Raw genomic sequence first — 12,862 nt, forward strand, 5'->3', positions numbered from 1 at the left:
TTCCCTTCTGACTTTTGTCGATGTCACCTCTGCCAAGAAGCCCTCCTGGTGCTCACACTGCTCCTTTCTTCACCTCCACTGGGTTCTCGCCACCCTGAGCTTAGATCTCTAGTAATTGGCATATGGTAAGAATTCACTAGCATTGTTTAATATAATATGATTTTGCCACATATGGCGTATTTACTGGATGATCTAAAAATCCTGGATCCTTCAGATACTTCATTTTGTAACTTTTCTGCACACACAGACAACATTGACTTTACATGCAAAAACCAGAGTTCTGCTCCATGCAAAACGACGTTGACCTCCCTTTTCTTCGGCAGCATGCTCTAGGATATAGATTTAGCTTGAATTAGGCTAGCTCTAAACATAAATCTGTACACTCGATGACAAAATCCCTAAATGCTAACACGTACACGCTCACACATACATAGCAGAAGTGGAGTAAAATTCAAAGTGGAATCCTAGAAGAGTAAACTTAAATATTTACAGAAGATGCATCCATCCCAGAGCAGTCCAAACTCGAACCAACTCTTGGACAAAGAGTGACATTTTAAGTCTCAGCTTTGGGTCTTGTTTCTCTGTGTCCACCAGCTGAGACCATGATCTGTGACAGGTAAGCACACACATCTCCCCCAAGGCCTCGTAGGAGCTGATGGAGGCTCTGTTCATGATGGTGGCACAGCAAGTCTGATTTTAGGAACATTGGACTTTGGCTCCCTCAATGTCTTATTTTTCTATTTCCAGCCAAGCTGAAGGCATCCAAAAAAGAAAAAAGAACACCCCGAATTAAGGGAAGCTCAGCTCACAAGACAGCACACATGGTGGCTAAAAATAGCCCTGAATTACATGGTGTTATGTAAGTGCTGAGTCTCACTTGGGTGTCCAGACACATTTGGAGATAAACAGAGCCTCTGCCACCGGCTTGCTTTTGTAGCACCTGCAGCAAAGTGGCCCGGGTGCCCCGGTGGAATCATGCATGCTGGAGCACCTGTGCCTGTGCAGATTCCTCCTGAGGGTGCTGGCCTGGCTGACACTAGGTGGTCATTTTCCCAAAGCCCTCTTAGACGAGACCACTGGCTAGCTGAAGGTGATGGTCTGGGTTCATAGTCCAGGATAATGGCATCAGTGTGCCAGCTCTGCCCTGCCCAACTCCCCTGCACAGGACATCTGTGCCAGCTCTGTCTTCCACCTCTCGGCCCCTCTGCAGAGCCACGGTGGAGATCAGATCTGAACCTGGCTTAGAGATGGACATATGCGCAAGGAAGGCGACAGCACCTGGCCGGCCCTATGACCTCGGCACTATCTCAGGCACCCCCATATGTTCGTCTGGCACCTCTGGGGATAACCCCTATCACAATGTTCTGTCAACTGTCTGTACCCACTTGGTTGTATACTTCTTGTCAATCCCCCTCTTATATCCCCGCGTGGAGCCTTGCAGGGCTCCAGGCACATGCAGAGTCTCAATAAATATGCTGAATACATGAATAGAATTTTTGGCATTAATATGATCAGTAAATTCTTATAACAAAAAGAATTGAAGTTTAAAGAGCATTTTTGACAATTCTGCTGGGAAAATGCTAACTTCTGGGATTTCTAAACCAGTTTTGGGGAACTCCAAGATTTACATGAAAAAAGATAGAAAAAAATCCTCTACTTTTATTGTGTAAAAATCAGTGCAAACATAAAAACTCAAACACCGACTTTTCAGTTACAATTTGCACAAAACAAAGTTTCAAAGATGAGCCAGCCCACTTCAGAAATTCATCTGATCTTAAACTTGATGATGACTAAAACTCCAGTTGTACTTGGCAACTCAAGAACATAACACCCACCAACGGCACGGGCAGGCTGGCCCTGGACACTACTGCTGAATTGTAGGAGGCTCTAAAGAATGATTTCTGCTTTAAAAATAATTTTTTGTTTCTTAAAAAAGCAATCTTGCATTTGGAGGGCCTCTTGTTTCTAACCAGGAGCCACTGATTAGTTCGAGAGAGATTTATGGCCAACCTGCCTCACACGGGGCCTAGGCTGGGTGCCTGGCAGCACGAATGTGGATAGGTCTTGGCCTTAACTTCCAGGAACCCACGGAGTGCAAACAAAGAATGACTGTGTACTCTGATAAGGTAAAGGCAAAGCAGGAGACTCTGAGCGGACTGTTGCTCCACTGAGAGACGGGAAGAGGGCTGAGGGTTTTCCAGAGAGGGGCATGTGTGCGAAGACACAGAGAAGCACCTTCCAGCACGAACGAGAGGCCAGGACTCCATGGGCACATCGATGGCCGTCATGGCAAGGAGGCTGACTCTTACACCCTTGCCATACTGTGATGTCTCCGTCGTGATTTACATCAGTGGTAGATAAATGCAAAAGAACTGGGTTGATAATTTAGACTTGAAAATGTTGTTATTATAACAGTATTACCTTTTAAAACAACAATGTACTTGACTGGGAACGTCGTGGTATCCAACACAGGATATTTGTAGTAAATCCATTGTGCATCTGACCCAATGTTTCTTGTAATTTAATTCTTAATTTAGCCTGCCATCTGACATCGTGTGCAAATTTATTTTAAAATTTAAAATAATGAAATGGACACACTGGTTATTAACTATTGATGGCATATCAAAAGTCCTTAGTAAGTTTCTAGGGATTTTAGAACAAAGGAAAGCTGATAATAGAACATATCTATCTCTTTTAAAATACTCTTAAGTGTTTTTATTTGTTTCAGATAAATGATGTCATAGGAAGTGTGTGCCAGGTTGGGACAGGGAACAGGAGACATACTGGGGCAGTGCAGGGAGAAAAGCTTAACAGAAAGACAAGGGTGGGGCCCAGCAGCCCAGGGACAGGTTTGCACAAAAACAATGTAAGTTGTAAGAGCCAGAGCAGATACTAAGCCTTTAATTATTGTTAAGATGAATTTATGAGGCAGTCTGTGGGGAAGAAGTCAATTCTTCCATTTTACAGCAGTCTCTCAGAGGCCAGGAACTAAGGATGGTTGAACGCAAGACCCAGAACGTGAGGTTAGGAGAATTTCACTCCATCGGCGATTAGGTTTTTAAGAAATTCTTGGGAGCAGCAGAGCCATCATAGCCGAGGACCCTGGCCGGATTGCTCTGGGTCACCCTGCTTGCCAACAATCAAACTTTCCATGCCTTTGGCTGCCTTCTGGGAAGCGAGCGTGGGTGAAATTCAGCATGGTGACAAGTGCTCCATGGTGGAGCTTGTGAGTGGGAGTGGAAGCTACCGATGAAGATAAGATTCACGAGCTTTCTGCTGACTTAACTCTGCCCTCCTAAATTATTACTGCAGGCTAACAGCAGCGAAAGGTATAGCCATAGACTAGATGCTCTTCTGCCCTGGAAGACAGCACTTAGGCTGTAATCCAACTCTGTGGATGTAAAGACAAATTAAATTTGGCAACGAGGGTTACTAAATGCAGGAATGGATTACCAAGGAAGGCTAAGGCATCTGACTCAGTCATAAAACTAAATAATAAATAGCCCACTTGGAAAGGGGAAGGTCACTTAGAAAAAGCTATTCAATATAATTCCAAACTTCTAGTCTGAAAAGTCTCTATAACACACTCAAGAACACTCTGCTTGTTCAGGACCTGTGTGCCATTTAAGAATAAATACACAGTAAAATCTTGAGCATCTCACATCATACTTGATGGCCAAAAATAAACCAGCTGGTAGAATTGTTTTCAAATTATAACAGGCCCCCTAAGAGTTAACCCATTTGAGAACACACACGCACACATACACACACACACATACACACGTGCGTGCACACACATTCCTTAGCAACTGGAAGAGCCCAAGGAGGTGCAGTTCCTGAGTGTCCCTTGTTGGCCTGGCCTCAGGCCACCCTGGCTGGTGCTCCGAGCTGGCTGCACACAACAGCTCTGTGCCACACTGGGCATCACGGCCAGCCAGAATGCAAACTGCCACCCAGGCTAGAAGGAAAATGCTGCTGTCACCCAGCCCAGGAGAAGAGCAGGTGGGAGCATCACGGGGCCCGGGCACCGACACTTACTGCTATTCGCAGGACTGATGCCTTCACCGAGGTCCATTTGTCCTGCCTCCGGTCTATGACCAGGATGAATCCAATGCCAGCATCTTGTAAGCTGAGATGAGAGATATCCGCAATTAGTGTGTGCAGCAAGAAGACAGGCTTTCGTGTAATCTCTAAGAAAACCTTATAAAAAAATGGTTCCTCCTATAATCCTTATTCCACTTCCGCACTGCAAGGTAAAATGCTTGCCAAGTAGGCGTCTGAGCAGACTGCAGCATTTCCATGAGCCTTGTCCAGGCAATTTCCAGAACTTGCTCTTATCTAAAGATGGACAGATATTTTCTGTATGTTGCTTATTTCCCAGCCTAACACCGACCATATAACAAGGCATAGATCCAGACAGAACCCATCTTTCCTGGAGCTCAGTCAATTTTTGTTCCACAGTGAGAGCTGAGTTACTTTCCTTTCTGGGTTGACCAGCTGGCTAAATCCGCCAAAATAAGTTTTACGACCACACGTCCCGTTAGTCCTAGCATCGGAGGTCCCCGTGTTCATCCACGTTAGAAAATCGCTCTTGAAGGCATCTCTAGAAATTTGGGAGAAAATCCCTGAGGTGTCAGAAGGCTCACAAGCATCTGTTAAAAATGGGAGAGGAGATATGGCTCTTTGCAACAGCAACATCTGTGATAAAGATAACACTGAGTCGCTGTGTAATGATAACCTCTGTGGTCCTGACTTAGCCTAATGCAGGAGCCTGAGTCACAGCGTAGAAACAAGGAGGTTCGCTTCCGTTGGCTAATCTCACATCCGAGCCAATTGTGTGATGCCAGCAGCTGCTACTGCCAGCCAATCCATGCAGAAGTGAGAAGGGCAGCCCGAGGCACTGACTAGAATCCTTAATTTCCAAGTCACTGAACCTATCTAAGGGAGCCACTTCTGGGTTTAAGTGAAAATCAGAACGATACGAAACAAATATAAATTATGCACTCTGTGAAAGCACACTGACTACTATAAATGTTATGTAATAAAGCCAGAGCTGTCACATCCAAAATCTTTTCCGACTCTCAGATTTGATGATGGTGACGGTGATGTACAAAATGCACACCTGTGTGGTTGTGTACACACCTCTGTGGGTAAGTGCTGTTGATTCTGTGTTCTTATCCACACTTGTTTATAGAAATCTGGTTCAACAACAGCAAAGGACTTAGGGTATTTATACGAATACACTTTAGCTTTCTTCGAAGATAGCCGTTCTGCTGTCGACGTCATAGCCCATGTGTACATGCACGATGAAATGTCAATGGTTGTGTTTCCCAGCTGTACAGGGTGCCCCAGACAGAACTGTCTTCTGGGTCAGCTTAGTTCTTATGAAGGTAATGGTTGTTTTGTTTTGTATATCACTCAAGTTTCAGTGCCAGAAACCTAGATTCACAGCTGTCTAAATGCTCCAGAACAAGTGTTGTTACCCACGTGTCACGTTATGACGGCGCCCCCCCCTCCCAGCAGCAAGCGCTCCTCATAGATGGCTGTGACCAACTTGCCCAACTCAAGCCAGACAGGTCTGATGGGAGGTTGAGAAGGAACAGAGACCCTAGTCCTGGAGCCCAGGCCCTCCTCCTGGAAAGAGCAATTTCTTTGTTCTTTGGAGTGGCTACTGGCCAGCACCACCCTAAAAGTTTGACAGTTATTCTTCTTTGAATCCTCATAACAACCATATGAGGTAGCTGAGAGATGAGGCACAGAAAGGTTAAGTCATTTGCCCAAAATTACAGAGCTGGTGAGCACAGACAGGGTGAACCCTGTGGTCTGGCCCCGAGTGAGGGCTTTTAGCCACCTGCATGCTACCTCTCAGGCCAAGTCCACTCTGTGGAATAATGTGGCCTCCTCCCGCCCCTCCCACACCTCCCACCCCTGGCCTGCATCCTAATGCTGGACCAGGCAGCGGCCCCCTCTTCAGGGGTCTCTGCACCACTACTGGGTATTGGAGGATGTGCTGAGGGGACCTGGCCCCTGAAGCAGACAGCAAAGATGCCCACACACCAGAATCCAGCTTGGGGCCCAGGAGAACTCTCCTCCAAGCCCCGCTCATCTCGTCTCTACCACATCTCCTACCACTGACTCAGAGGCGCGAGACTTAACTAACAGAAGGCATCTTACATAAGGATACAGAGACCCTGTGAGCCTCTTCCACGACTGCAGCCCCAGGGCGAGGCTATGTGATCTGCCCCATCACCCAGGAGCCAAGGCCCAGCAGCCCATGGGCCCTGGTGCTCCACCTGCCACCACGCTAAGGGGGGTCTGGATCTGCCCACATGAGTAGAGGACCTGGAGCTCGGGAAGCCCTATTCTGCTACACCGCCTCCCCACGCCCGTATCTGTGACCTCATGTGCCCAGGAGACAGGGCGGCTCATGCTTGGATCTCGCCAGAAGCTGCCCCCACTAAGGTCCCTTGTATGCCAGGCCTTGGGCTGATTGTGCTGAAGGTGGTGACGGTGGAGTAAACAGAGAGCAAATAGTTCAGAAGCTGGCAGCCACACAAGGTGTCCCAGTACCCTGGGCACACATGGCCTGCAACACACAGATGTCAGCCTCCAATCTCGAAATACTTGGATCAGAGGGCTGCCCTGGCCAGCTGCCCATCAGCTGAGGCCGATGAGCTCACTTTTGGCCTAAATAATCAAGAGGCACAGAGCTCGAATAAACTCTGTTTCTGGGATTTACCCATTCACTGTTGCACTCTCTAACGCCTCAGGGCTTGTTGGCCTTAGGCAGCCAGGGGCCTGCTAACTTTACCTGGGTGGCTCTCAGACGCCCAAGGCATGGAGGCCAGTCAGCTATGGGTCCAACCTCCCCATCGCTGGGTGGGAGCAGTGAGCAGCATGAGAACAGAAGAGAAACAAGGGCTGGGCGTCCCTGCCAGTGAGTGAGGTCTGCCGTCACCCCGCATCACATTCGTCTAGTTCTTGGCTGAGCTGCATCTTGTTCAATGGACTGGTGGGAGAGTGTGGGACTCGGTTCCTCCCCCACCCCCTATTCAGAGCAGGGACAGCAGGCGGGGCAGAGACACAAAGAGAAATCAGGATGACAGAGGAAGAAAGGCATTCAGGACAGAATGGCCCTGGTCGGGAGAGATGAGGGACAGAGGAGGTGCCTGCTTCTCCAAATGCAACATGCACACAAGACTCCTGAAGAATTCGTTAAAATGCCGATTCAGGCTCAGGAGGCCAAAGTGGGGCCAACAGTATTGCATTTCTAACAAGCTCCCTATGCTGCTGATGCTGCTGGTCCAGGGACCCCCAAACCAAGTGGCTAGTCCCGTAGACGAGCCCTGTGGTCTTCCTGTGCCAGGGAGAGATGCTGTGTCTGAGCGCCCAAGCTTCTGCCCAGAGGAAGAGCCGGAATGGGGCTGGGGCACCTGGGGCAGCTGATAGACCTCGGGTCCTGAACAGGGTCAGGAAGGGAGGATGGGAAGGACGGGGGCAGTGGGCAGTGACAAGTCCACCTAGGATCAAGGCTGAAGAGACATTCAGGTGGTGTGGAGCAGGCCCTGAGGGTGCGGCAGGGAGGACAATGCAGAAGTTTGGGGGGCATCAGTGTCATGCTGGAGGGAGAGAGAGAGAGGAGGTGAGCACTCAGGTGCTGACGGTGGTGATGGGCCAGGTGGTGTTTTTTGGAGAAGAGACCATTGAGAAGGACCAGAAGGTCACTGCCCCACTCCAGGCTGAGATAACTGGGGAGTAGAAGAGGACATGCCTTCTCCGGAACGGCCAGGAGGGGCTGGATCAGGGCTGGGCATCTCAAACCCCCCTGCCTAGCCTGGCCTCTGTCCCCTTCCTCCCCGCCCCCAAGGCCTGGCCGCTACCCGCCCCGCCCCCTGCCAGTTTTCTTCCCCTTCTCAAGGAGGCAAGGCTTTCAGGAGACGAAGCAAGGAGGGCAGGTATTTGTTAGCAGCCTGTGTTCCGAGGCTGGCCATGTGCACAATTTAAAATGTCCCGTGTTCCGGTTGTAGGAATAAACAAAAGCACCAGTCAAGTGTGGAAACAGATTAAGGCTGAGGAGGAACGTGCAGTCAGTTTAACAATGTGGTCTGACTAATGGCGCCCTCTTGTGGTTGGAAGTGAGTGCCGCATACGACCCAGGTAGGCAGTGGGTGCCTCGCGTGGCAAGGTCCGGGGCAGGCCAACTTTAACCAGCTGTAATGTGGTTACAAAGACTTCCTGGGAGCCCATCGCCCTCTCTGGCCCCAGTGTCCCAGCCGTCTGTCTGAATCCATGTGCTGGAGTGATGCCTGGCCCAGCGCAGCCCCAACAGTCTGAAGGGCTCAGAGCCTGAGGATCTAACTCTCAATGCACTAATATAGTGCTCAAGTGTGCTTTTCTGATCTTCTAAAAACCAGGATGACAGGAGCTCTTAAGACAGCCCCGCTTTGGGGCAAATTCCTTAGTGCTGGGGTGTTTATCTTCTTGTGGACATGTGGCTGACTCCAGCTTGATCTGGGCTTTTAAGCCTTGGAGGGACTGTCACTCAAGAGGGCCTAACAAGCTGAAGGCATTGCAAGAGATTCACTGGAATCTGTGGCCGTGCTCTGCATGCTTCCCAAGTCTCGGGGCCTTCTGTGAGAGCCCCCCACCACAGGCTCCCCTTGCCACACAACAGCCGACCCAGTTGTCTTAGGTTAGCTGTGTGCAGGCTCACTGGCCTTTGAAGCCACCACATGCCTCCTGGGTGACCAGAAGCTTCTCAGGAAAAGAGACCATATTAAACCTCCAGTTACAGAGAAACCATGAGAACAATTCTGCCTTTCTTTTAGAATTAGGATTTAGTGATCCTACTGTGTGAAAGATCTTAGATATGATTAGCCAAACCTCACTGGAGAGACTCAGAAGGGGCTTACCTGGGTTCTGTAGCCGGTTTGGGGTATACCAGGAAGGACTCCCATTACACCAAGCTACCTCTGCCCTTCCTGTGCAGTAGGGAGAGCTTTTGGTCCTATCAGATCTCTGGTAGCAAAGAAATCTGATGTGTTGCTGCAGAAACTCTGACCTCCCTAGGAGCCATCATCACCCCGAGGGTCTGCTCTGAGAGCTGCATCCGTGGACCCTGACTGCAAACGGCATCGGGGCTGCATACTCTCTGTCTCCTGCTGCACTTGGCCCAGACTCACCCGAGTGAATGAACAACATGAGACTGAGCACAGCGTCAGCCCTCCTCTCCAGCATGTCCATAGCTACAGGGTGCCCCTGGCTTTGTCTTTGCCCAAATCTGAAAGGGAGCACACCACCAGGGCACTGCTCCCCTTCCCAGATTTCTCCAGCCCCTCAAGGGTGGTGTGCCTGTGTTCCCAGGTCTGGTGCCAAGAACCCCAGAATCTGTGCCTCCCCTGCTGATGTCAGGCAGTCCCATGCCTGGGTTTATTCCCTTAATCTCATTCCCCTTCCTCGAGCAGTTTCCAAAGCCCTCCCGTCAGCCCCACTGGTTTTCCAATCATCCTTCCCTCGGCAGCAAAACAATCTCCTTCATAGTGGTTATAACTATTCTTTAAAGAAGTTAACCTTGTTACTATTGCCACTGAGAGACTGAGTATACAGTCGGACAACAGCCAGGCCAGTTTATAAAAGTAGAACTCTGACCCACAACTTGCAGCAAAGAGCCCAGAAAACCAGCTCACTGTCTCAGCGCCCAGCCCAGGCAGCCACTTGCCATCTAGAAGTCACAATTACAGGAAGGTGACCACTATCTGCAGCAATAATCCTAGAAGCCAAACAACCACTCTGCCCCCGAGGGTCTGGATGTTTCAATCAATAACAGCAGTTTCCCCAGTGTTTGTCCCTGCTTCCAATTCAGGACCAACCAGAGAAAGCGAAATGTGCTCCCTAAATCTCCCCGTATCCTCATGTTTGCTGTGGGTATGGCAGCTGCTTACTAGGACGGGACCCCAGCCCTTGGGGTGGACAAGGACCTGAGGGTCCGACACAGCTAAGTCAGGTCTATTGTCCTGGAATGATGTTTTTTGGAACGTAAACATCAACAGGTCATAGCGAGCCAGGCAGGCTTCGACACAGTCTGATTCTGTGCAGAGGGAGAAAGTATCAGAGTTAAAGAGGAACAGAGCCAGACTGGGTGTGCTTCTGGGCATACCCGCAGCTCCAGCTGGGTCTTGCTCCACCCCATGCCTGGGTTTCACAGCTTGAAGCTGGAGGATGGTGAAGCAGCCCTTTCTCAGTGAGAAAGGACCATGGTAACACTGGATGCCCTGGCGAGTGTTCTTATAGCTATCTCTAACAAGGCCTGCTCAGCCGGCGCCAGAGGAGACAAGGCCAGTGATGGCTAGGCATCAGGCTAGGGCGTGCTTGCAGGGGGCAGTTACAGGCTGGCATCCGTCCTAGACCATCCCTGGCAGGTGGTGTGACAAGTGTCAGCTGGAGCTTGTCCATCCATGGCAGGGGACCCTAGGGTCCCGTGGGGGAGAAGGTCCAGCCTCCCTGGAGGGCTGGGCAGGATGTCAGGGGCCTGGCCAAGCAGGTGGGTCCTGAAAGGCAGCTAGGGGTGGGGACACTGCAGCTGGAGGGCGGGGGACACACAGCAGAACCTGCAGAATACATGGATCCTGGCTTTAGGTGGGCCCACTCTCCCCAACCCAGGCCCCCGCCTGACTGCATTTCTTTGCTTCTCTCTCTTTTTCATCCCATATTTTGACACTGGTGTACAAAAGTTAGCAAATATTAGAAATACTTTTTTAAAATTTAATTTCCTTGTTTTCATTTTGTAAGGAAAATGGCCACTTTTCTCTCTGCCCATGTGATTTTCCTGCACACGTTCAAATCCCATGACCTTGAATACGTTCCCTGAGCATTCAATCTCGAACCTTTCTTTGCTGGACGTTTCTTCTCTCTTCTTACGATTCAAAAGCTTAACCTTTCATAATAACATTTGTGCAATGTGTTTATCTTAACACGGGTTAACTCTTCATCCCAGAAAGCAAAACAGCCAAGAAAAACATCAAACACTTAAAAACAAAACACAAAACAAAACAAAACTCCCACTCGGGGTAATGTGCCCGTTTTCAAAGTCACGGGCACTCCCCATTAGGGCTGGCGAGAGCCAGACACACACAAGGACGAGCGCAGAAGAGGGATCCCAGCCGAAGAGACCTTTGCACAAAGCGGTAGCATCACCTCGCCTCTTCACAACCCAAAAAGAGCCGTCCACTTAAAAACCACAAAGTTATTTCTCTAAAGAGCCTGAAAACATGCATTTTTTTGTTTTTTATTTTCCAGTTTTTTCCCCATATCAATAAATATAATTTTTATGGACAAAAATGAACAAAGAAAACTAAAACTATGATATTTGGAGGAATCATTATGAATGTACTTGGAATGCGCTTGAACCAATGAATGTAGGGTAGGAGCGATAATACTGTAGACAGTGCAGAGGTCTACATGCAGCCCTGTTCCCGGTCTAACTCGAGCCTACTCAGTGCAGGAGGAAACTGGAGTTATCTATTTTTCAAAGACTGGATTCTAGCTCAAAAACATAGCTTCCTCCATCAACGGCTGAATGCATAAACAAAATGTGGCACATCGATCCCATGGACGATTATTTGCCCTAAGAAGGAAAGAAGTTCTGACCCACGTTAAGACATGGATGAAACCCGAGGACATTAGGCTCAGTGAAATAAGCCAGCCACAAAGACACATACTGTGTGATTCCACTTCCGTGAGGTCTGTAGGGTCATCGAATTCACAGAAATAGAAAGCAGAGTGGTAGGCGCCAGGGGCTAGGGGAGGGGGATAAGGAGTTAGTGTTTAATGGGGAAAGAATTTCGGTTTGGGAAGATGAAAAGGTTCTGGAGATCTGTTGCACAATAATGTGAATACACTTACCACTACTGAACTATATACACCCAGACATGGTTAAGGAGGTTCAGTTGTCTATTATGAAGATCTTACTGCAGTTTTAAAAAATGCTCCAAAAAACTAACAATCACATAAATTCTTTAAATACATTTTAAAAATTAAAAGGTGCCAGTTCTTTGTAATCGTGGCGTGAACTGCTCCCCGGGCGCATAGAGGCACCACTTTGGGAGTCAGAACCAGGCTGAGGACCGTTTAGAATCTATTTATTACCTTGGGTTCCTGCTGCAGCCCCAGCCGTCTGCCTTTCCAGCTCCTGCTCCGAGCACAGGTCCTGGTCGTGGCACCCCTCCTCTGTCCTGAATCTCCACTGCTCACCTGGCAGCCCAAGCTTACCTGGCTCCTTCCTCTACCAGGATCTGCCTCAGGCATCTCCTCCCCACCTGGAGCTGAAACTCTAGCTGCACAGGCTTCTAGGTGACTTGTGTCTCCCACTCTGTGCCTCCCCCATGGGACGGACGAGGTGGCAGGTGCTGCCTGGGTGGCAAGGGGAGGCTTCCCAAACCCCAAGCCCACACTTGCATGAGCTTCCCTCACTATACACTTAGAAATGGTTAAGATGGTCAGTCGCATGTTATGAATATTTTTTCCTCACAGCAAAATGTCATTATTTCCAAGTAAGGTGAGGGCTGTGATTTCTCCTCCTGGGCAGAGGACGAGGGTAATAACTTCTTGGCCTTTTCTCTGAAAAACGAAAGGCTTGGCCACTGTCAGCGGAATCCGACCCGACCACTGCCGGCACACCCCCACAGATGGAAACACCCCACATCTGAGCCGCCCCATATGGCAGCCACTGGCCACATGTGACTTGAAATATGGCTAGCTTGGCTCAGGGACTGAACTTTTGCATTCATTTAGTTTTAATTTTTAAATTTAAATAGCCACGCATGGCCAGTGGCTCTGGTACAGTGACAGAGAAAGACCATTACGA

General features: G+C 49.2%; 1 protein-coding gene across 5 annotated transcripts in view; it reads right to left on the minus strand.

Moving 5' to 3' along the window:
* The window catches only part of MCF2L (MCF.2 cell line derived transforming sequence like), a 111,959-nt gene that overhangs the window by 35,014 nt on the left and 64,083 nt on the right, over nucleotides 1-12,862 (minus strand). For all 5 annotated transcript variants that reach the window (XM_015587389.2, XM_025045016.1, XM_025045015.1 and 2 more), the window contains exon 4: nucleotides 4,039-4,129. In XM_015587389.2, the coding sequence (XP_015442875.1) occupies nucleotides 4,039-4,129 (91 nt within the window). The remainder of the gene's footprint in view (nucleotides 1-4,038; nucleotides 4,130-12,862) is intronic.

Source organism: Pteropus alecto, unplaced genomic scaffold, assembly GCF_000325575.1.
Source record: "Pteropus alecto unplaced genomic scaffold, ASM32557v1 scaffold13, whole genome shotgun sequence".
Lineage (NCBI taxonomy): Eukaryota > Metazoa > Chordata > Mammalia > Chiroptera > Pteropodidae > Pteropus > Pteropus alecto.